The following is a 23,504-nucleotide window of genomic DNA, read 5'->3' on the forward strand; positions in this document are numbered from 1 at the left end:
TGCCAAGGGTGGTGGTGGAACAGACACAATACTGACATTTAAGAGGCAGTTGGACAGACACATGAATGTAGATTGGAAAACTCAATTTTTCTGATGTTGACAGTGACAAAATGTGAAGAATTTAATGCATCACAGTGTTGAACATTCTGTAAGGAATACCTTTAAGCTAGGATATTAGAAAAAGTTGACAAAGGCCCACTTGATTCTGTATTAATTTTCTATAAACAATTCTAACATTTTACCTGCACATTTGTTTTAATTCTTATGAATTTATTTGAGCAAAGAAAAACAATTCTTATGTGCCTTCTAAATTTCTCCCAGAAACTCTAGCCATTGCTACTTTACAATCATTCCTACTAATGACCCTCTCCAATCAACTTTGGTCAGCTCCTCTCTCATGCCTCTGTAAATCCTTTTCCTCTTCCTCCAAAACTGACACATCTGACTATCTTCTTTCTCTCAAACTACAGGGTGAACTTTATCATATTATGATCACTGCCTGTTAAGGGTTCATTTACCTTAAGCTCCCTAATCAAATCTGGTTCATTATACAACACCCAATCCAGAATTGCCTTTTCTCTCCTAGGCTCGATGACAAACAAGCTGCTGTAAAATGCTATCTTATAGGCATTCTACAAATTCCTTCTCTCGGGATCCAGCATGAACCTGATTTTCCCAATCTACCTGCATATTGAAATTCCCCATTGCCATTGTAACATTGCCCTTTTTTTTTTACATGTGTTTCTATGTCCCGTGGTAATTTATACCCCACATCCTGGCTACAGTTTGGATGCCTGTAAAGTATACAATTTCCATCAGGATTTTGTTAACCTTGCAGTTTTTTTAAAACTCTACTCACTCTACACAAGAATATCTGCATCGTTACTTTTTATCTCTGTTTCACTATATATATTTCATTAGGAGTTTGAGATTTGTTACCTAAAACACTCACAAACTTAATACAGATGTACCATCAAGAGTATTCTGACAGGCTGCATCACTGTCTGGTGTAGTGGGGGTGGGGGCTACTGCACAGGATCAAAGCAAGCTGCAGAAAGTTGTAAAATTAGTCAGCTCCATCACGGGTACTAGCCTCTGTAGTATCCAAGACATCATTAAGGACCCCCACCACCCAGGACATGCCCTTTTCTCATTGTTACCATCAGGAAGCAGGTACAGAAGCCTGAAGTGATTCAGGAACAGTTTCTTCCCCTCTGCCATCCAATTTCTAAATGGACATTGAACCCATGAACACTACCTCACTACTTTTTTTAAAATTTCTGTTCTTGCACTACTTAAACTATTTAATATGTTTACCGTAATTCAGTTTTTTCTATATTTATCATGTATTACATTGTACTGCTGCCGCAAAGTTAACAAGTTTCTCGACCTGTGCCGGTAATACTAACCCTGTTTCTGATGTTACAAGTTAGGGGCTGGGAAATGATTTGCATGGGAATTTGCTGATAGCAGGATTGCATTAGTGTAGGTTCAACAGGATTGTAAACAGTCATTATTTAACTGTCTCCAAGCAACCTGGCATAATATTTTCACACTATCACGCTGTAAATGTGAGCTGTTTTACAATTCCTTGCTTTGATCTTGTGCAGCTATTTTATTTAGTTTGAAATATGACTGAGACTTGAATTTAATATAGTCACATTTAAATGTACTGTACCTGATGTCCTGGATCTGATCCTTTCTTAACAACAAAATTGTGGATAGCTGTTGTAAAGATGCAAGCTACCAAGAGTTCTGTAACATCTGAATTTTCAGCATTGTTGAGATTAATTGCTGTCTTAATTCCAGAGCCCTGGTATGCACAAACGAACACTTACTGAGAGAGTTAAATGAAATGCGAGCCCGACACAAGGCAGAAGTGGACCAATTGCACTGGAGTTACATTCAGCTGAAAAAATTTGTAGAGAAGTCAACTCAGAATACGACGATGACTGGTTATACATACTCAGGCAGAGACATGGAAAATCGGAGGCGCTGAAAGAAACCCGTAACATTTCTGTGAAGTGGTCCAGAGAAAACAAACTAGAAGGAGCCTGTATGACATCACTTTGTTTACCAAATGTTTTCCCCTTACATCAATACAGATTTTAATTGCTCACAGCCAGATATGTGTTAACAGTGTTTAAAGTTCATGTACCAAAGATAGAAATTTAACGAGCTTACTTTATCAGCAAGATTATGGAGCTTTGTACTTTATCACTCTTTGCTCCAAGTGCACTATCTCCAAAGGACTAGGTAGATATTTCACCAGTCTGTAACACTGACAGCAAAGGAACATGTAGCTGGGATTCTAGATGGGTTAGAAATTGATAAAGAGAAGTACTAAAATAAAAGTGAGTGACACTTTAAATGGATAAATCTCCTAGTACCAAAATAGGATGCCGCGTACAGATCCAGAAGCAGTGCCTGGAGACTGGAAAACTGCAAATGTTATACACTTATTCAAACAAAATGGTATAGAGATAAATACAGTAGTTACATACCATTGAGCTCAACTTTAATGGTCTGGATAAATGATAATCTAGGAATAAATTACTTACACAAATGTGGATTAATTGGAAAAAGTAGGCATCAATTTGTGTCTAAATATCTGAGCTTTTTCCTTAAAATACAGGGCTATCTATGAAAATGTGACTGATACACTATGTGTCTCCTGGAAGACAATAAAAGTAGTGCTATAAATTAGGTTTGTCTTCAAGAATGAAGATCATGTATGGAATCACAGGAGTTTGTCACAGTATGGATAGAAAATGGGCTAGATAACAAGAAATATTGAAAGATTATTTGTGTTTCAAGTGGAAGAAGTGTGCAGTAGAGTTTCCCAGGACTTTGTACCTGGACCTCATGTATATGGTGCTCAGGGTACAATTTCCAAACTGTGATCAGCTTCAGGGAGATGTAGGCTAACTGGTAGAATTGGTAAATTTGTGGCAGATGCAGCTTAATTCCAAGAAATTTAAAGCATTACTTCTTGAAAGAATATAAACCTCAGCAATTCTAAAAGCACTACAAGATCAGAGACTGTTACAAATGGCAGGGCAGGTATGAAAGTGTTTTTTAAGAGAGTATGCAATTTTGCACTTAATAAATTAGAGGCAAAGGAAATGAGCAAGTTTTGATGAATTTTTTTTATAAAGCACTGTTTTGGTCACAACTGAAGTATTGTGTTTGTTTCTGGGAACCATGCTTTCAGAAAGTTGCTGCAAAGAGTGCAGGAGAGATTTGTTTCAAAATGATTCCAGGGAAAGGGACTTTCCTTTCATATGCTCTGAGACTTTTAATTTCATGTTGTACTGGCACCTGAATAATTTGAATTACCAGTACAGCTTTGGCTGTATTTAGTTTACTCTACATTAATACTTTACACCAAGCACTTTTCATTAGTAATTTATAACAATTGTTTGAAAATCCTTTGTCATTTTAAAATAATTCAGTAACATTTGCTATTCAGTAATATTTACAATGGAAAATGTGCAGTAAACCCATTTATGTCTTGAAGTGCAAGATAAAAATGTTTTTGCTCTTTTTTAAATAACTGTGAATATGTTAGTATTCATGTAAGTTGGTTTGGGGGGGTGATTGGCAGAGATTGATTTTAAGTTTGTGCCTATATTCTCACCAACATAAAAACTTCAGTCTGTCTCCTGCAATTATTCAGCAATATGGACAAGAAATAATAATTCAAATAGGATGAAGGGGAGAAGGAAGTGTAAAATTACCTGTCTTTCACTAAGTTGTTGCTTTCCACTTTCCTTCCTTATTCTGTCTGCCATCCTCAGTTGATGACTCCGTCTCCACACTTAGATAAACAGAAACTTAACACTGGTGATTTGTGAATCAAAAATAAATAACTCTCTCTCATTCCTTCCCTATGCAGTTACTACATGCAAATTGCTCAAAATAGCTATCCTGCTCTCTCATGTAGTTTATGATACGACTTCTTAGCTAACATCTTAACCTTCCTGTAGACCCTTATTGTATTCCTAACATTTTGTTAACTCAATGAAACTGGTTAAAATTTAACACACCACCTTTACCTGTCCTATACATGATTGCAGTATAGAGTGGAAAAATATTGTTTACATAAAGTAATACTCCAATAAACTACAAATTCTAATTCCTCAGTTCCCTTGAATGTAACTGATGTTACTAAAGTATTGCTACAATACCCTTAAATTTTCAAAATCTGAGTTTCTAGTAGCGGAAGGAATAATGGCAAGAAACTTCTGGTATATACTTACTCTTTGCCAAAATGTCTAAACTATTTTGCATTTCATATTCAGCTAACACATGTGAAATATCAAAGGAATTCCCTAGACAAGGATGAGTTAAAAGCCCATTTATCCACCCCACTTCTGTCAACAACAACAATTTGCATTAAAAAAAAGTATTATATTTTGGAGAGTTCTCAAAATGTTGTCAGTAAGCCACACAAAATATTGGGATAGTAAGCTGTAGGTATGAAGGAGCACATTAGAGGATAGGGAAAAATATTGAGACAAAAAATCCACAAGACACAGTTGTTTTGTTCTTTATTGCTTTATAGGTGGCAGAATGGTTCCTTTAAATATAGCTAACATACTGAATTATATTAAGTTATTCACCAAGTAGGTGATATGTCAACTCTGCAGTTTGTATGTGGCCATCAATAAACTATGAAGGTCCACATACAATACCTCATGTTGTTTAATAGACAGCATAACCAAATCAAGAGTAGGAAATAAAGTGTTTCCTATTCTTTAATACAGATACCCTGTTTTTCTGTTATGTTCCAACAAATAACAAAATTTTGAAAAGACATCATGCTTTTTCAAACCAACAGCAAGTTTGTTATAGTGAGAAATGAATGATTCAGTCTTAACCATGATCCCAGCACCAAACTATCCAGTGACATTTTAAATGGACACAAGTCATCTGGAAATGCAAATGAGCTGTTAGTCTCTTTGAACCAAGGATAAAGGAATATTTTGTTTAGTTATATATGCAAATGATATTTTATGTAAGAGTTAGTAAACTAGCTAATGTGAATTGGACTTAGCAGCAGCAGCATCAAGGAGCTGTTTTTCCAACCTACTGAGAAACATCCTGATCTGGCCTACAGATAAGCTGCTAAACAAGTCTGCTTGTTTGCTTGGCAGCAATGTCCTTAATTATATCCAGATGCAATTAAACTATGAAGTGCCTGTGTGTCTCCCAACAACCTCACCAAAATTATTTAAAAGCGTTTTTTGTTTATAAAGTGATTTCTTCCTTTACAATAATTTCTTCTTTTGGTTGATTTGTCAAAAGTAGTAATGTAGTATTAGTGTAAGAGTTTATTCTGGAGTGAAGGGTATGTGATGTTTGTTTTTCCATTGTTATGGAGATTGAGTGGATTTTTGCATAAATTATCAACAGAAGTAGATTCCAGTTTCATGGAATTTGCCAAAAAGTAATTATTTAAAACCTTTCTTTATTAACTTAGAATTTTAATCTGCTGAACCATAGTTTGCACATTAACTGTTTCAACCCCAGATTCTAACTCCATAGCCTCATGACATCAGTACAAACCTAATATTGCAATAGCTCAAGGCAGATAGCACAGATCCTGTTGCAGGACCCCGACCTTTTGGCTCCACGGTTGTGGCACAACCCACAGACTTCCTCCAGCGGTTTTTTTTTGCTCCAATTATAGATCTTACTACTCGTAATATGTTTTGCCATTCCATCTGATTTATCAGTTACTTTTGGCATTTAATATTTTACTCTTTCTCCTAAAAGATTACTTTTGTAATATCAATTTTCACAATCTTTTGGTTCAGTAACAAAAATCCTGCTTTCTTATTTTCTGCTGTCTTTAATTTCTGAAGATTTCCATTAAGAGCTCTCCTCTTGCTTCCATTTGCCATGCTCTATCTGTCACTTACTCTCCATAGATAAGCAGCATCTTGGAAAGCAATGCAGTTGTTTTTATGTTATTAATACAGTTCAGGCTCCTGCACTGAAGATTGCTACAAGTTACATAGCACTGGCTTCTGAATATTGTACCATGAGAACATAAAATTTTTACGATTCAATTCGAATGTTTACAAATTACGTACAGGGTATGTTTTTGAACTGTTTATTAGATTGTTAACATTTCATAACAAAGGCAGAAAAATGTAAACATTTATACTTGTAGATATATTTATTTTGTAAATTTGATACAACTAATACATCTTAATTAAATATACTTTTGAAATAGTATTTACTTTTTTTGAGTTTTTAAATTCATCTTAATTTGACCTTGTTGGCATTGGAAGTTTGGAATCAAATCTCTCTGAAGAAAATAAGTTGTAATTTCTAAAATTACTCATGAGAGGCTTGTGGAAATGAAAGTTCAATGGAGGAAGGGTATCTGTTAACAACATAGTAAAATAGTCTGTTCTATACTTCAACCAGAATTCTGCATTGAATCATTTCCCATAATTAAAAGCCCAATTTCCTCTTTTCTCCCCTTCTATCTTACTTTCCTGTCCCTCCTCTTCTTTTGTCCCTCTCTCCAATACACTATTTGGTGAAATTTACTGCATGTTATCAGCACCATTTTTGGCTCAATGGGGCAGAAACTCAGTTGACCCGGACTTTGACAGCTGGTCGGCTGCTACAGGACCATGCTGCTACTTCCATCAGCTGTAATCATCCTCCAGGACCCTGACACAGACACACACACACACACACACCCCTACCTGAGTGTGGAATCTATGTACAGTCTGAACTCTAGCAATGGACTACATGCACAGAGTGGCTTTGACAGCCACTGAAGTTGCATCACACACTCATCAGCTGTCAAAGCTACCATTACTATTCAATATTTGTGAATCTCTTTTTCACAAATATTCAATCAATCCAGGGAGTTCCAGTTCTGCACACTGCATGTCCGGTAGTCTTTTTTTAAAAAGTGGGTTCTTTGTTGTGTGGCTGCGGGTTATAAGAATCTCAAGGTTGTGTAATGTATACATACTTTGCTAATAAATGTACCTTGAACTCTCAAATTTAAAAAGTAGATGTGCACACATAAACACACAGAAGTTAAAGGCATTTTAAGTAAACAATAAGAATGCTCCACAGACCATTCTCTCAGCGGCCAACTTGTCCATACTTTGAATGGGGCCTCATGCTGAGGGTCAGCAGGCAGGCTTCCCACACTCAGAGCACCCAGTCACAGGAGAACATTGCAGCAAATGGAATAAATACACCCAGCATTAATATCCTCTGCTTACATTTTAATTGTAGGCCTCATTTTTTTTGCAAAGAAATGTCAGTGATTGTAACTGGAGTCTCTAAAAATACAAACAGCACCAATTTTCAGGGAGCATAAAGTTTAAATGCCCTCAGAACTAGTGGATTCAGCAGTACCTAACTGGCATCTTAAATTGTTTTACGATTACAAATCGAAACAAGCTACCAGTTCTGTAGAATAACACACTGGAGCCTCTATCACAAGATTAAGATTATGAGATTAAAATCCAAGTGCTTTATACATATGCTAGCAATACCAGAAAGATTACATTTAACTGTAGAGACAGATAAAAATTACCAGCTTTTGATATGTCATTCTTTATCAAGAGTTATGAAAACAAATTACACAGAATCCTAATAGTTTTATAAATGAAATTTAATTCCATAATTATGCTTACAAACTTTCGTCAAAGTTTCAAATGCTCTTAGTGACAATGTCTGGCAGTTTCTGATGATAGAGATGGAGCAAGCAAAGCAGAAAGAAGAATGGAAAGTTATGCAAAGAACTATTTAAAATATGCATAGCTTGCTTCAAACTGTTGCGGCCTTAAAACAGTGCATCTGTTCACTTATAGTTTAGCAAACAAAGGATATAATGTCGATTAAAAATGCTAGGCCTTGGGAAGAATAGGACCAATGCTTTCAGCCATTTCATCCATTAAAAGGCTTCTAATGACATTTTCTATCATCAAAAAGTAACTTCAGAATATGGAATTGTATTGAAGCAGGAACTTAATCAGTAGTCTCTGCAGTGCAAATTAGGTCAATTGCAGAATTTGTCCCAAATTCAGAAGAGCAGCAGTCTTAGCTCAATGCATATGCCCTACTTACCTTAGCTGGTATTTAACAGCAGCAATCAGCTGTATCTGTGAAGTAGGGATTGTATCCTATAATAAACCACACGGGGGGACTATCTGTACTTATATACATTTTGATGCTAGGGAAAAGTATTATTGGCCTGGATCATGTTCCTCGTCATCTGGCTGTCCCAAAAAGAACAATATTGGGTTAGTGCATTCCGACTGCCACAGTGGTGCTTTGCAGCCAGCACGTTTGAGCTCCCATTCCAATTCTGGATGCAGCATCACCCCTAGAGATGGAGCTCAGTGGTATCTACATAAATAGGATGTGATTTTTAAAAAATTACTCTTAATTAATTTAATGGGTTAAATTATTGGTTAAAATGTGTATTTAAATAAATGTATTCTTTAATCATTTAAATCTGTGAACTTTCATAAATGCCTCTATCATTTATATTTAGAAAGAGTTGAAATGAAACCACAGGTTGTCCAAAGGCCATCAGGACCCACCACCCAAGGCCTGGCAACTGCCCACAGACCAGCTGCGGCAGAAAGTCTTTCCTTGTGCCATGGGAAGTTAGTCTGGCAATGGGGATTGTGGTAAACACAATGATTGAACCACAATAAGCATACTCCTGCCCATTGTATTTTGGGGTGCAATTACTGAGAAGCTCATCTTACCAGAACAATAAGGAATTGTACTTTATCACAGTTTGGATATTTTGATGCAGTAATGGTGTTCAACAGGTCTCTATATCAGCTATTTTGTATCATTTGAGGTATATCTTTTCTACGTGAACTATCACCGCTGTACAATATTTAAAGCCTTTTATAGTAAGAAAAAAAATCTGGAGCTACTCATTTCTGCTACAGCTCATTCTGCATGCTGAATTTTTTGAGTACCATGAAACAATTGCAGTAGTATTTACTCAATCAATTGATGCTCCTTGTCACAGTGGGACAAGTCCAACCCATTATTAACAAGAATCAACAAGTCAATGCTGGCCTCCTTTTGCACCATAAAGTAACACTTAGGAAATACACTGACTGATCTTCTCCTATGAAGATGTGATTCCAAGTAAAACAGGTTGCTGAACAAAAATGGAGAAAACAACAGCCGAGATAGAAATAAGATGAGAAGAAAATATGTAACATTTGAGTAAAAACATTGCATTTCATTTTTTTAAAAATTGGGGGATTGTAAAATGAAGCATTACATTATTTGGCATATTAAAATGTCAAGAATAGCGGAGGGTTGTCCCCATAACATTGGAATGGAATGTGCATTTGGCTCCTGTGAACCGTGTGTACTGATGATATTCGTTCCAGCTGCGTGCTAAGGAACGCAGTTTGCCCCATTTGTCTCATGAGCAGTTCACAAGGCAAAGCACCAATTTGCTGTTCATTTTATCCATCTTAGGTTATGTAATTACTACCTTGTTTCCTCAACATATAACCTTACCTGTGATTTTCATATCTATTAATAAATATATGCACATTGTGCTCGACACCTCATCTACCAGCTAGGGTGAATTTGTACACGGGAGAAATATCAGAAATAAAATACTCATCAGGGCACAGCTGAAAGTTTCATTTCTTCAGCAACAGCAGGACTATTCTATGAAGTGCTGAATCAATCTTCAGCAGCATGCAAAAGGGTGTAATTTACTGAGAAATCCAAGGTAGAATGTAACGGTTCTCAACTTAAGAACTAAATGTAGTGGAATGAAATTATGTTTTGGAATGCCAGAAACATAGAAGGTGACCAGATACCCATTTGTAATTCCTCCTTTAAGGTCAAAGGCCCATGCCAATATATAAACAGCTATTCTACTCCTTTTGAGAGAATCTTGGATCAATGGATGGCAGTATTCATACAAGCAGAATTAGAACCAAGTCCAACATAACAATACCTTGTTCCTGGCAACATCTAAAGACCCAAGTTAGCCAAGGGCAAAAGGAACAATATACTCATTGTATGTAACTTGCAAGTCTGTTGCAAAGCAGATCATTAGTTGTTTGGAAACATGATCATCTATTTTTGGCAAAACTTCCATTGGTTTAAATATTTTGACAAATGCAAAACATCCATCAGCATCAGTTGCCAACTGTTTGTCTCAAACATTTGACTGAGAATCATTAAAACTACTTAAAATCTCATCCCATTTCAAAACAGAAAAGTATTATGATTAATGTGTATATTAAGGATGTGATTAAGTCATCTGCAATCCTTCATTATTTTCAGTCAATTCTAACACTAATCTTTATCTTCATATTGCCCATTCTCATCCAACACTTCATCATAGTAATCATTACCTACTACAAAGTTCTTCATTTCTTTTCTCTGGGTACAATGCATCTCAACTGTACTTCCTATAGTACTGGTTCCAGTCTTGGTCATGGCGAACAAGGGAAATTCTTGTCACAGTAAGTCTTACTGTATGTTTTCTGGGGGTTTAAGTGTTTCTTTTGTGGCACCTTAATGAAAGAATTTCATGTCTTTTGCATCAATGAGGCACACAATCATTAAATTTGGAGAACCATGAGTTGATATGCGATGACTGTAGATGAGTTCTCAACAATAATCTCTTCATGATCTCTGCATTTTCCCTTCAGCAATAACTTTTCAAAGACTGCAGTGACATTTCCTTTCCCATCCTGAAATTATTCTTGAATTGCAATTAAAGAGGACAAATCTGCACTAGCTACATGGAGACCAACATGTTTATTACTTTTCAATGTCCCCATTTTTTTTTAAATCACAAAAGGCTACTCCATTCTATTGCTTTTGTAGCACTTTTCAATAAGCACTTAGTAACACATCAAAGTACTTTGCAATGTCCCACCAACTTCTGTGAGCAGTGGCACAAGTTCCAGTCGTCAACATGGAATCTTTTGCATCACCTAAAGCGAAAGCAAGAATTCTTTAGGAGGAGATGGTCTAATTCCTTGTGACACAATTATCTGAAGGCATCCATTGGACGTCTTATCAGGATTTTCATGCCTTTCACGGTTGCTCAGTGAGCTTCATTGAAAAGGGATAAAAAATTTTCAGAAGTATCCAGCATAGGTGATGAGAGGAGGTGCTTCCTATCTTTAAGCTGCAGGTAGAAATGACTTGCTCCACTTTACGAACTGTCTGAAACAAGGTCTTCCTAGCCAACAAGTTGAAATGAGCAACCATCTGGTTCCTATTTCTTTGATTCTTCAGGCAAGGTCGTCTTGGGAGTTAAAAAAAAAAATCAAATCGCAGTGGAAGTGCTGCCTTTATTTAAAAGAGAAAAAAATTAATTGTTCTTTGTTCCTTTTACTTTCTGGTCATATGTTCCTGCATGTTTGTATCCCACTACGTAGCCAGTATCATTAACCAGGTATTCTCTGCCTGCTCTTCCACGGCCTTTCCCGTTCTGATCAAACCTTTCCTTGTGAGACCCGGTAAATTTCGATGTGTCAGTAAGTCGAGTCAGTGTGGGAGAGAGTACAGTTTTCTGCAGGGAGACCAATAAAAAAAAACATTACCATAGAACGGAACTTTTGATATGGCAGGTGTTTACTGGGACTTCAGCCTTGACTCATTTGAAAGCATTCTTTCATCTCAGATTATGCATTCAGGTCCAATTACAGGAGGAGCAGAAAATCTAGGTCAGCCGCTCCTTGCAGTACTGAGGAAACGCTGCATGGTCAAAGTTGACAGATTTTTGTGAGATTTAAAATAAAGCAGCAAAAACAAACTGCTACAGAAGCAGGATCTCGGCCTGAAACAGCAACCACCTCCTGCCTCCACTGATGCTGATCGACCCCAAGCTCCTCCAACAGTTTCCTGTTTGTCTTCCTGCAGCAATACACACAGCAACAAGTCAGGCAACATCTATGGAGAGAAATAAACAGTTGACTTTTGAGGCCAAGACCCTTCATCAGGACTGGAAAGTAGTCTTTCTTCTCAGACAATGAGAAATACACTCAATGGCCACTTTATTAGGTACACCAGTGGAACCCAGTGCAGTCTTCTGCAGCTGTAGTCCATCCACTTCAAGGTCTGATATTTTGTGCATTCGGAGATGCTCTTCTGCACACCACATGGTTATCTGTGTTACTGTTGCCTTCCTCTCAGCTTGAATGGATGTGGCCATTCTCCTCTGATCCCTCTCATTAAAAAGGCATTAATCACCAACACTGCCACTCACTGGATTTTTTTTGTATTTCACACCATTCTCTATAGATGCCAGAGAAAATCCCAGGAGATCAGCAGTTTCAAAGATAATCAAACCACCCTGTCTGGTAGCAACAATCATGATACCATGATCAAAGTCACTGAGATCACAGTTCTTAACCATATAACAATTACAGCATGGAAACAGGCCATCTCGGCCCTTCTAGTCCGTGCCGAACTCTTACCCTCACCTAGTCCACTGACCTGCATTCAGCCCATAATCCCCCATTCCTTTCCTGTCCATATATCTATCCAATTTAACTTTAAATGACAACATTGAACCTGCCTCAACCACTTCTGCTGGAAGCTCGTTCCACACAGCTACCACTCTCTGAGTAAAGAAGTTCCCCTTCATGTTACCCCTAAACTTTTGCCCTTTAACTCTCAACTCATGTCCTCTTGTTTGAATCTTCCCCACTCTCAATGGAAAAAGCCTATCCACATCAACTCTATCCCCCTCATAATTTTAAATACCTCTATCAAGTCCCCCCTCAACCTTCTACACTCCAAAGAATAAAGACCCAACTTGTTCAACCTTTCTCTGTAACTTATGAGATGAAACCCAGGCAACATTTTAGTAAATCTCCTCTGTACTCTCTCAATTTTATTGACATCTTTCCTATAATTCGGTGACCAGAATCTTCCCCATTCTGATGTGTGATCTGAACAACTCAACTTCTTGACCATGTCTGCATGCAGATGGACAGATCTACCTAATAAAGAGTCCACTGAGTATTCTTTGACATTATTTTGAAGAGCAGACAATTTCATCATGTGGCAACTGACTCATTAAAGAAACATTAAGTATCTTTCCATCTCTGTTACAGCCATTTGTGAGAGCCTGCTATGCACAAACTGTGCTCTAATACACACAACTGTGCATTTCTAAATATCACCAGTTTTAAAATGCAAGACACAAGAGACCAGCAAAGCTGGAATCTGGAGCAAAAAAATAAAATGTACAGATGATGGGTCTTGACTATCATTTCTCTCCACAGATGCTGTTTGACCCTCCGAGAACGTCGAGCAGCTCTTTCCTGCCCCTCCACCCACCCCCAGACTATAAAATGCAAGTCAATTGTTTTTCAGCTTGTTTTTTTGCAAATAGTTCAATGTTCCATTGGCACCTCATTTGTATACTTTATGCACTGTTCACATTTGCTGAGCTCAAATCCATACTGTGTGGGTGTGGAAGACAGGGAATTTAGTGTTATGTGTCCAAGGGTCTTTGAAGCCAGCCCATAGCTAAATAAGGTGATTAACAGCTATAAAGAATATTTGTCTTCAATAGCTGAGTAAAGACTATAAGCACAGGTATAGTACAGGTGTATAAAACATTATTTAGGTCACAGCTGGAACTATGCATGCTGTTCTTGTCACCAGCCTACATGGAGGAGACGGCCGCACTAGAGAAGATTCTGAGGGAGATTCACTGTGTTTCGGTCTTGAGGAGGGTTTGGTTATGCTAGGCCTGTTCTTTTTGGAACAGTGAAGAATGGGGGGGGGGGGGGGGAGGTGGAAGATGGGTTACTGATTAAGGTATACTAAATAACCAGGGCTAGAGTTTAGGTAGTGAGACACTTCCCCTTCGAAGAGGTGGCTTTAATCTCAGGGCACAGATTTAATCTGAGGATTTGGAGATTAAAAGGATATTTCAGGAAGTAGTTTTTCTATCCAGACCAGGGGTTCCAACCTGGGTCCACAGATCCCTTGTTTTATGGTATTGGCCCATGGTAAAAAAGGTTAGGAACCCCTAAACCAGAGGGTGCTTAGAACCTGGAGCACCCTGCCTGAGTGGGTGCTGAAGCCTGTACTCCCTGGCACTGAAGGCTCTGGGCCAAGTGCGACGACAGTCATTCTGAAAGCCATCTCCTGGAGGCTGGTTACAGTGTCTCTTTTTCCAACACGAGCAACTGCGTAACAGCATTCCGTGTTACAAGAGACACGGCGGGGGTGGGGGGCGCAAACATACTCCAACCGGATGACGATGGTGTTTGGTGTGTGCAAAACTTGCTGGTTTTCTGGTGCAAGGAGTTGCCTGGAGCTGCATGCTGCAGACTGACACATTCCAGGGTCTGGAACCACAGGCCGAGGTGTACTAAAGCTTTGCGCAACTCCTGCCTTTGCAGTTGATGGGGGGCCACAGCTGAGGGACCTCCTACCACTGTACACGGAGGGGCTGGGATTTGCCTAATAACCTCTCAATCCCGACGAACATTTATTAGAGACAAAAAAAATACCACGTTGATCTCATGCAACTCTAATAATGTGCCTTGTACTATGAACAGCAACATAAACATATGCATTGTACAACGGTAAATTTGATGAGCAAATTAAATATTTTGTTAAAATAATTAATGCCAAGTTAATTTCTGTAATCCAATTGTTATGAGCTTTCAGCAAATAGAACAATAAGTGACTTGCATTTATATAGCACCTTTTAAATATGCAGGATGTCCCAAAATGCCTCAGAGCAAATTCATTAATTTTTAATGCCCTCACTGTTATTATGCAAGTGAACCCAAGGTGCCGCAAGCAGCACTAGTCTTCAGGGAGTTCTGAGGGCATGTTGGGCTGTTTGAGCAGGTAGATCCCAGACTGACATGTTCTCTGAAAGATAAGCCTCTGACAGTGCAGCTCTTCCTCAGTACTGTCACCCCTAGATTTCAGACCCAAGTAATAATGTAATGGTAATGTTAACCATGAGTATGGACTAATAATCAAAATAAAAACAGTTCAAATCTTACCATGAAATAGTAGTACAATTAACTGAAAGGAATGTCATAAAGATCCAGCAGGTTCTCTCCAAGTACCTTATAGAAAAGCCCTGCCAGCCTTAGTCTGATTTACATTTGACTCCACCTGGATTCTTCCGGTCAAGATGGTGCCAGCAAACAACAATTCCTCAGGCAACATCTTCCAGATTGCCGATCTCTTCAATTACTTCACATTCTTTACGTCTTCTGCTTCTTCTTTCTGTCTTGATCACGTTACGGAAACTGCTGGAGCCTGTGGCGTGCAGTTTGGAGTTCAATCGAATGATCTAGCACTCTGCCGTGTCCGGAGAGTACCAGAAACACGAGCTGACTTGTGGACAAGACCAGACACAGGGTCCCAAAGAGGGCCGAGAACACGAGCTGCCTCATGGAAAAGACCAAAGACTATGATCAACTCCATTTGGAAGCACTGAGGAGCATTGAGGCATCAAGGCAAATGCAGAGGAAGTCAGCGGCTCCCAACGGAGGCCATGATGGTGGTGGTGGTGGTCCACAACCGGGTTGGTGGCATAAGGACTTGGCGGTCGCTTTGCACAAAAGAACCGAGTTTGTGCAGTTGCTCTCCCAAACTATGTTATGATATTCTGAGATTTGTGGGATTATTGGAGTGTAATTTATATTGGTCTCCTTCAGTTGAGGCGTTTTCTTTCTTGTTGCCGATTGGCAGGCGGTCGATGTGTTGCTTTTTCTGAGGGAGGAGTTGAGTACCTGGGGGTCTGATGTTGTTGGTGTTGTTCTGCGTGGGCAATCTGAGTTTTTGTGTGAAAGAGATTGGAGGTTTGATGTTATTGTCACCTTTTTTTTGCTACGAGGAGGTGGGGTTGGGGGATTTGACATTATTGTCATTACTTCTTTGTGAGGGACGGGTGTTAGGGGTTTGATGCTATTGTTGTTGTTCTTTTCTGCGAGGTAGGGGTTGGGGGATTTGATGTTATTGTTGCTGTGTTTTTTTTTTGCGAAGGAGGAGGTTGAGTGTTTGGGGTTTGATGGCCACACCAAGAAGGAATAGCAGTAAAAGTTTTTATTTTAAAAAAAGACCAATTTTTTGTAAAAATTATATACTGCTGCTCTTATCATCACATTCTGTCAAAACTGTGAGAGAGTCTTTATATCAGATTCCACTAAAATAAACATTGTGAAATCCATGATCCACAATTTAAAAATAGATTTCAGTGGGACAGCAATTGCTGCTACACTTCCTTGCAGCCAATCCCTTACATAATAGCTGGGTAATCACTTTAGGATGTCAATTACAGACAAAATGCTGGAGGAACTCAGTACTTTGTGCGTATTGCTTTGATTTCCAGCATCTGCAGATTTTCTCTTGATTGGGATGTCAATTGTTGCAAAGGATCATGCAGTACAGTTCTGAGAAAACAAACTTTTAACATACCGTAACCCCTGCTATTAGAGGGGAGTTTCCTTCAATCAACTTGTGGATCTCTTGGATTGCTTCCTCCTCATTCTTTCCTTTAAATCTCTTCTGCGCAAGTTCTTGAAGAGCATCTTTAAATTGATCAAAGTTGATGGTCCTAAAAGATTTTGGCCTGAAACACAGAGCTTCAGATATAAAAATGACATTTTGAACAATTACAATAAAATGCAGTTCCTACCATTTTCAAAACTTCAGTGGTGCCATACAATCTCTCATTGCCCAGTCTTTAACATTCCTGCATATCTGCAATTTATTTCAACCACTGGGACATCCCCAAGGTCTTTATAGTTAACTAGTAATTTCAAACTCTTGTCTCCATTGCTGCACAGGGAAGGGCAGCAGCCAATCTTCACAATGCTCACACAAACAACGAAGAAATAATGACCAGATGATCTGATTTAATTATGTCTGCTGAGGGAGGAACTGACTGGTAACACACACAAAATGCTGGAGGAACTCAACAGGCCAAGGAGCATCTGTTGAAGAGTACAGAGTCATTTTCATTTTTAGATCTTTTTATTAATTATTATTTAAGATCAACAAAAAAAAATTAAAGAAACCAAGTCAACATGTCAATATGTACAATGAGGAATTAAATTACCAAATAACTGATTAACAAAGCTAAACAATATATCAATAATAATAAGAAAAAAATAAAGTGTTAAGAATATTTTTTTTGGAAAAAGGAAAAAAAAAGAACCCCTACTAACTAAAACAAAAAAAACCCTGCTAACAAAAAAAAATGAAAAGAAAAAAAAACCATTGGGAGCACAACCCTGGAGCTATACAATCTTCCATAAAAGAAAAACATCAATCCGCCAACTCAAATCCCCTTAAACAAGAATCAGAAGGAAACCATCTTAATTAACTCAAATCAGATGATAATGGCGGGCAAAAGAACCCCACCTTTTCTCAAAGTCAAATCGAGGATCAAAAGTTCGACTTCTGATTTTCTCCAAAGAAAAGCGTAGAGTCGACGTTTCGGGCCGAGACTCTCAGTCCTGTCGAAGGGTCTCGGCCTGAAACGTTGACTGTACTCTTTTCCATAGATGCTGCCTGGCCTGCCGAGTTCCTCCAGCACTTTGTGTGTGTTGCTTGGATCGATTTCCAGCATCTGCAGATTTGCTCTTATTTGTGGGAGGATCTGGCAGTGTGGATTGAGTTGCAAGCAGAAGAGGTCAGAAGGCAGTCTAACTGCACACATGCAGCATGCCCTGTGATATATTTACAGTGAGCCCGTGAGATCAGTTTATTTCTGTGTTTGGTGGCAACCCCTCCCTTTTCAGACACAAGTAGAACACGTCGAGCATCTCCCTTCCAAAAATCTGAACAACTGAGTAGTATTGCACCTAAAGTAATATCAGGATTTTTCTCCAAAAACATGGAAAACCTTGGACATAACAAATGGAAGTTCTCATAATTTCCTGCAAGTTTAACTTTTAACTTCCTTTCTTGTTTAACCAAATTTGCCTGAATTTCAGGGTCAATTTTTTCTACCTTCTTAGACTATCCCAATGCATCCTAATGCTAATCAAGTACCTTTGAAACATAGTGTTAACCCACACACAGTAATCTCTCACAAACAGCAATAAAATAAGTAGGCAGATTATCTGCTTTTAGTGACGATGTGAGATGGATAAATATTGGTCCTGACACTGGCCAGAACTCACCTACTCTATTTCAAAGTCTTGCTGAGAGATCTTTTATGGCCACTTGCCAGAGTAAACCGGGTTTTGATACAACATCTCACCCAAAAGCTGTCACCATGTTCAACATTCCCCAAGTACTGTTATCCGAGAATATACAATCCAGTCTCCAAACAAGAGGCCACACAGCCATATTTGTTTAATAATTTATATTGCCCATCATAAAGCATCAATACTAGGCAAGGTTTGCTTTAAGTAATTTAATTTCAGTACAACTTGTATGACATTTCTATTCCTACAGAATGTGGAGAGTAGAAAGATCCATAAGGCAGTGTCACAACTAGTGTTTCAGAATCTTGATTAATCACCAACTTTTCATAAAATCTTAGGGTACATTGAGACCATTCAGGCCATCATAAAGCCCTTTGAAAGAAGGTAGCTACCAGTTTCTTCCAATCTATCTATTTTTGTTACTTTTCAAGTGTGTGTTCCTTTTTAAATTTTACATTTGGAATTGTTTTCACCACACTTTCAGGGAGCACGTTCCAAATTGCAACATTTTGCTGCATTTTCTGCTCTTCTCCATGCGGCAGGGAAAAACGGGGGGGGGGGGGGAATAGACTAATAATTACATTCAATCGATCCACTTCAAGGGAAGGCTTTGAAACTCCAGCATTGACACCAAGGTTTCAGAGGAGAGTGGAGAGATTAAGCTCACTTGCAAGCACAAATTATTCAAAAAAGTTGGCTTCAGAGATACATATTTGAGGTCGGTGTACTTGCAGAGCATCAGGCTGCGATATCCATCCACAGAGATACAGCACAGATTAGGCTCTTCCGGCCCTTCAAGTTGTACTGCCCAGCAATATCCCAGTTTAATCCTAGCCTAATCACGGGACAATTCACAATGACCAACTAACCTACCAACCGGTGTGTCTTTGGAATGTGGGAGGAAACCAGAGCACCCAGAGGAAACTCACACAGTCACAGGGAGAACGTACAAACTCTCTACAGGCAGTTAAAAAAAAGTGCGTTCAGATACACAGAAATTAAAGGTTTCAAAGTTTGGAAAAATGTTAAAGTTCCACAATTCTAACAAGCCCTGCATCAACAGAAGAAGCCTTGATCTGTATCTTAGAGTCTTAAAGTTATACGATACAGAAAACAGGCTCAGCTTCTCCATGCTGACCAAGGTGTACATCCAAGTTGGCCCCACTTGCCTCTGGCTCATAAACCTCTAAACATCTTCTATCCTCCATGTATTGTCTAAATGTCTTTCCCCACTTCATGAGCACAGCCTTGAGATATTTTTGCCTAACTACCTCCAATACCTGATATGCCCCAGATGCCAATTACTCTGTACTTCTCTACTGCAGAACCTGAAACGGTTCCTGCTCCAGCTTTGACTGCTCATCACTGCCAGGCTTTCCTTTAGCTCTATCACCCATCGAGTTTCCCTCCTTTTCGGACCTTTGGCACTTTTATCTACAGATTAAATTGGGTTTAAACTTCCTAGTTAGTGGGTTCACTTACATTTCAGGGAGAGAGCTTAGAAAAGGGGATAAAAAAGTTATCACAGCTGTGAGCAGGCATTAAGCCTCATGGGTTAAAATAAAGGAAAAAAGGGAGATTTACATCAGCAATGTATTATACAGATGGAGTAAGAATAGATTCAATCCCTCTCATGAAATACAATCATAGTAAAAGTTATAGAGCACAGAAGTCCTAAACTTCATACAGAACAAATAACTTATTAGTCAAGTGTAGTAAGCCCAGCAACGTGATATGGAGACAACACTAGATAGAGTTTTAACTTGTTTAGATTAAACAGAGTTATGATAAACGGACTAGATGAAAAACAGTAAATGTTTCAAATTGGTCTCAAGCCAATAGATTCATCAGAAATAGACTGACAGAGCCATAAAACAATAAGTAATAGGAGCCATTCAGCCCCTCGAATCTGGTCTGCCTTTCAATAGGATCAGCTGATTCAATTTGAAGGTAATTCAGTTCAAGAATGATGGGAAGCATTTAAGAATGGATTGAGGCATTCCAGGTAAACATATTCCCAAAAAGAGAAAAGAGTGGGACGGCCAAATCTGGAGTGCTCTGGATAACAAGGTGCAAGTAAAACAAGGCAAAAAGGAGAGCTGTGTAAAATACCTAGAGCTTAATACGTTAACAGACCTGGAAACGTAAAGAAAGTGGAGGAGTGATATTACAATGGAAATTAGGAAAGCAAATCAAGGATACGGTTTTTAATTGCCAGAATACAGGTAACCCCAAGGTTGTGAAAGAGCTGATCTGGAGAGTTCCAAACTTACACCATTCTCTCCATGTCAAAAGTAAACTTGGCTGCTGTTCAACCTTTTGGGAAAAGATCATCGCGGCCTAAAAACAGATACATTACTTTTTTTCCTCCTAAAACAAACTGAGCGATCGTTTCCCTTATTAAAAGCCCACAACAGTGAAAGGAACACAGAAAAGGGAAGCATATGCAAGGTTTGGAAAGCTGAACTCAGCGACTTTGAAGAGTATCAGGAAAACTGGAAATAACTGAAGCAAGGAATTAGGAAGGCCAAAGGAGGGTGGGCAAAAAAATGTCCTAAGCAAGTAGGATTAAGGAAAATCCCAAGGCAGCTTCTGTTTATACTTTTTTTTAAAAAAAGGGGGTAGTTAGAGACCAAGGAGAGAAGGGTAAGCTTCCTCGATGACTATTGCCCAGTCGCACTCACATCTATTGTGGTGAAGTGCTTTGAGAGGTTGGCCATGGCCAGAGTCAACTCCTGCCTAAGCAAGGACTTGAACCCGCTGCAATTTGCCTATTGCCACAATAAGTCCACTGCAAATGCAGTCTCATTGGCTCTCCACTTGGCCTTCAGTCACCTGGAGAATGGTACTGTCAGGCTGCTGTTCATTGATTATAGCATTCAGATCAATCAGATCCTCAGTTCTAATCGACATGGACCTCTGCAACTTGATCCTTTACTTCCTCCCTGAAAAACCTCGGCCTCTGTACCTCCTTCTGCAACTGGATCCTGACTTCCTCACTGGGAGACCACAGAGTCAGTGTGGATTAGAAATAATATCTCCTCCTTGCTGATGATCAACAATGGTGCACCTCAAGGATGCAAGTTCAGCCCACTGCTCTACTGAGGGGCTGATGGGATATATAAATGTATCTTCAAAGAGACAGAAGGGGTGATTGCTGGTTGCTTGACCAAGACTTTTGTATCCTCACTAGCAACAGGCATGGTCCCAGGGGACTGGAAAGTAGCCAACGTTGTTCCTTTGTTCAAGAAGGGAAATGGGTATAATCCAGGAAATGTTCAGCCAATGTCCCTCACATCACTAGTAGGCCATGCTCTCTTCATGCTGCTGCCACCCAGAAGGAGCCTCAGACCTTACATCATCACATTCAGGAACAGTTATTCTACCCCCTTGTTTAAGAAGCAGACTCCTGAACCAGAGGGGATAGCATCACTTACTCAAACACTAAATTGTTCCCATAACCTTTGCGTTCATTTTCAAGGACTCTTCATCTCATGTTCTCAATTTTTATTGCTTTCTTGTATTTGCAAAGTCTTTTCTTTGCACATTGGTTGTTTTTCCGTCTTGTTATGTGCGGTTTCTCAAAGATTCTATTGTGTTTCTTTGTACCCGTTGTGAATGCCTGCATGAAGATGAATCTCAGGGTTGTACATGGTGACTTACATCCACTCTGATAATAAATTTACTTTGAATATTAATTGGGAAAGTCAGCATGGCTTTGAACAGGGCAGGTCATACCTTACAAAGTTTAACTTTTTTTTGAAGATGTGACAAAGATGATTGAGGGTGGGGTGGTGAATGTTGGCGACATGGACATGACAGGGCCCTTGTGGTAGGTTCACAGAGAAGAATAATTTACATGGAATCCATGGTAAATTGGTAGTTTAGGTTGAGAAATGGCTTGCCCATAGTAAACAGTGGGTGGTGGAGGAAAGGTGTTATTCTGGCTGGAGGTCTGTAACTAGTGCTGTTCGGAAGGATTAGTACTGGGACCTCTATTGCTTGTAATATAATATATATCCCAGTACAGAAATTTTGATTGGCTCATTATTAAGTTTGCAGATGAAACACATTAAGTTATGGTCACTGAAGAACAAAGGATACAGCAATTATAGATCAGTTACAGTTATAGGCAGAGAAGTGGCAAGTGGAGTTTAAACTGGGCATGCTGAGTGTTGTACTTTGGGAAGCTAGATGTTTGGGGAACTATGCTTAACAGTGTTGATGTACAGAAGAATCTTGGGGTACAAAACCACAGCTCCCTGAGAGTGACAATACAAGCAGAATAGAATGGTAAAGATGCCATACGGCATGCTTGTCTTCATCACAAGGGGCATGGAGAACAAGAGTGAGGAAGTCCTGTTGCAGTTGTACAAAGCTTCAGTTAAGCTGCATTTGGGGTATTGTGTGCAATTCTGACCACTCCATCACAGGAATGATGTGGAGACTTTACAGAGGTTTACCATGATACTACCCAGATTAGAAGGTATTAACTAACAGGAGAGGATGGACAAACGTAGACTGTTTTCTCTGGAGCACTGGAGGCTGAAGTTCAAGGTAAGTTTATTATCAGAGTACATGCACTCAGTGGCCACTTCAATACGTACACCTGCTCATTAATGCAAATATTGAATCAGCCAATCATGTGACATCAACTCAATGCATAAAAGCATGCGGACAAGGCCAAGAGTTTCCGCTAGTGTTCAGACCAAACATCAGAACGTGGAAGAAATGTGACCTAAGTGACTTTGACAAAGGAATGATTGCTGGTGCCAGACGGGCAGGTTTGAATATCTCAGAAACTGCTCATCTCCAGGGATTTTCACACAAAACAGTCTCTAGAGTTTACAAAGAATGGTGCGCGAAACAAGAAACATGCAGTGAGTGAAAATGTCTTGTTAATGAGAAGTCAAAGGAGAATGGCCAGACTGGTTCAAGCTGACAGGAAGGCAACAATAACCCAAATAACCATGTGTTACAAGAGCATCTCTGAACAAATAACATACTGAACCTTGAAGTGGATAGGCTAAAGCAGCAGAAAACTACACCAGGTTCCACTCCTGCACCTAATGAAGTGGCCAGGGTGTATATGTCACCATATATGACTTCTGAGACTCATTTTTGTACAGAAAGAAAGACCCAACAGATAATTATAAAATGAGAGGCATAAATAAGATAGACAGCTAGAATCTTTTACCCAGGGTAGAAATATCAAATTCTAAAAGTCATAGCTTTAAAGTGAGAGGTGGGAGATTTAAAGGGAATGAGTGGAGCATTTTTTTTTAAGTTGTAGGTGCCTGGAGC

General features: G+C 39.0%; 2 protein-coding genes across 7 annotated transcripts in view; one reads left to right on the forward strand and one right to left on the reverse strand.

Moving 5' to 3' along the window:
• The window catches only part of cep72 (centrosomal protein 72), a 180,167-nt gene extending 176,785 nt beyond the window's left edge, over positions 1-3,382 (forward strand). For all 3 annotated transcript variants that reach the window (XM_072283441.1, XM_072283443.1, XM_072283442.1), the window contains one exon: positions 1,810-3,382. In XM_072283441.1, the coding sequence (XP_072139542.1) occupies positions 1,810-1,999 (190 nt within the window). In that variant the 3' untranslated portion in view covers positions 2,000-3,382. The remainder of the gene's footprint in view (positions 1-1,809) is intronic.
• A 2,725-nt stretch (positions 3,383-6,107) lies between these two features.
• The window catches only part of tppp (tubulin polymerization promoting protein), a 48,152-nt gene continuing 30,755 nt past the window's right edge, over positions 6,108-23,504 (reverse strand). For 2 of the 4 annotated variants that reach the window (XM_072283448.1, XM_072283444.1), the window contains exons 3-4: positions 16,462-16,615; positions 11,576-11,949 (exon numbers count right to left, since the gene is read on the reverse strand). In XM_072283448.1, the coding sequence (XP_072139549.1) occupies positions 11,725-11,949; positions 16,462-16,615 (379 nt within the window). In that variant the 3' untranslated portion in view covers positions 11,576-11,724. The other 2 variants (XM_072283445.1, XM_072283447.1) reach the window with 2 other exon arrangements.

Source organism: Mobula birostris, chromosome 19, assembly GCF_030028105.1.
Source record: "Mobula birostris isolate sMobBir1 chromosome 19, sMobBir1.hap1, whole genome shotgun sequence".
Taxonomy (NCBI): Eukaryota; Metazoa; Chordata; class Chondrichthyes; order Myliobatiformes; family Myliobatidae; genus Mobula; species Mobula birostris.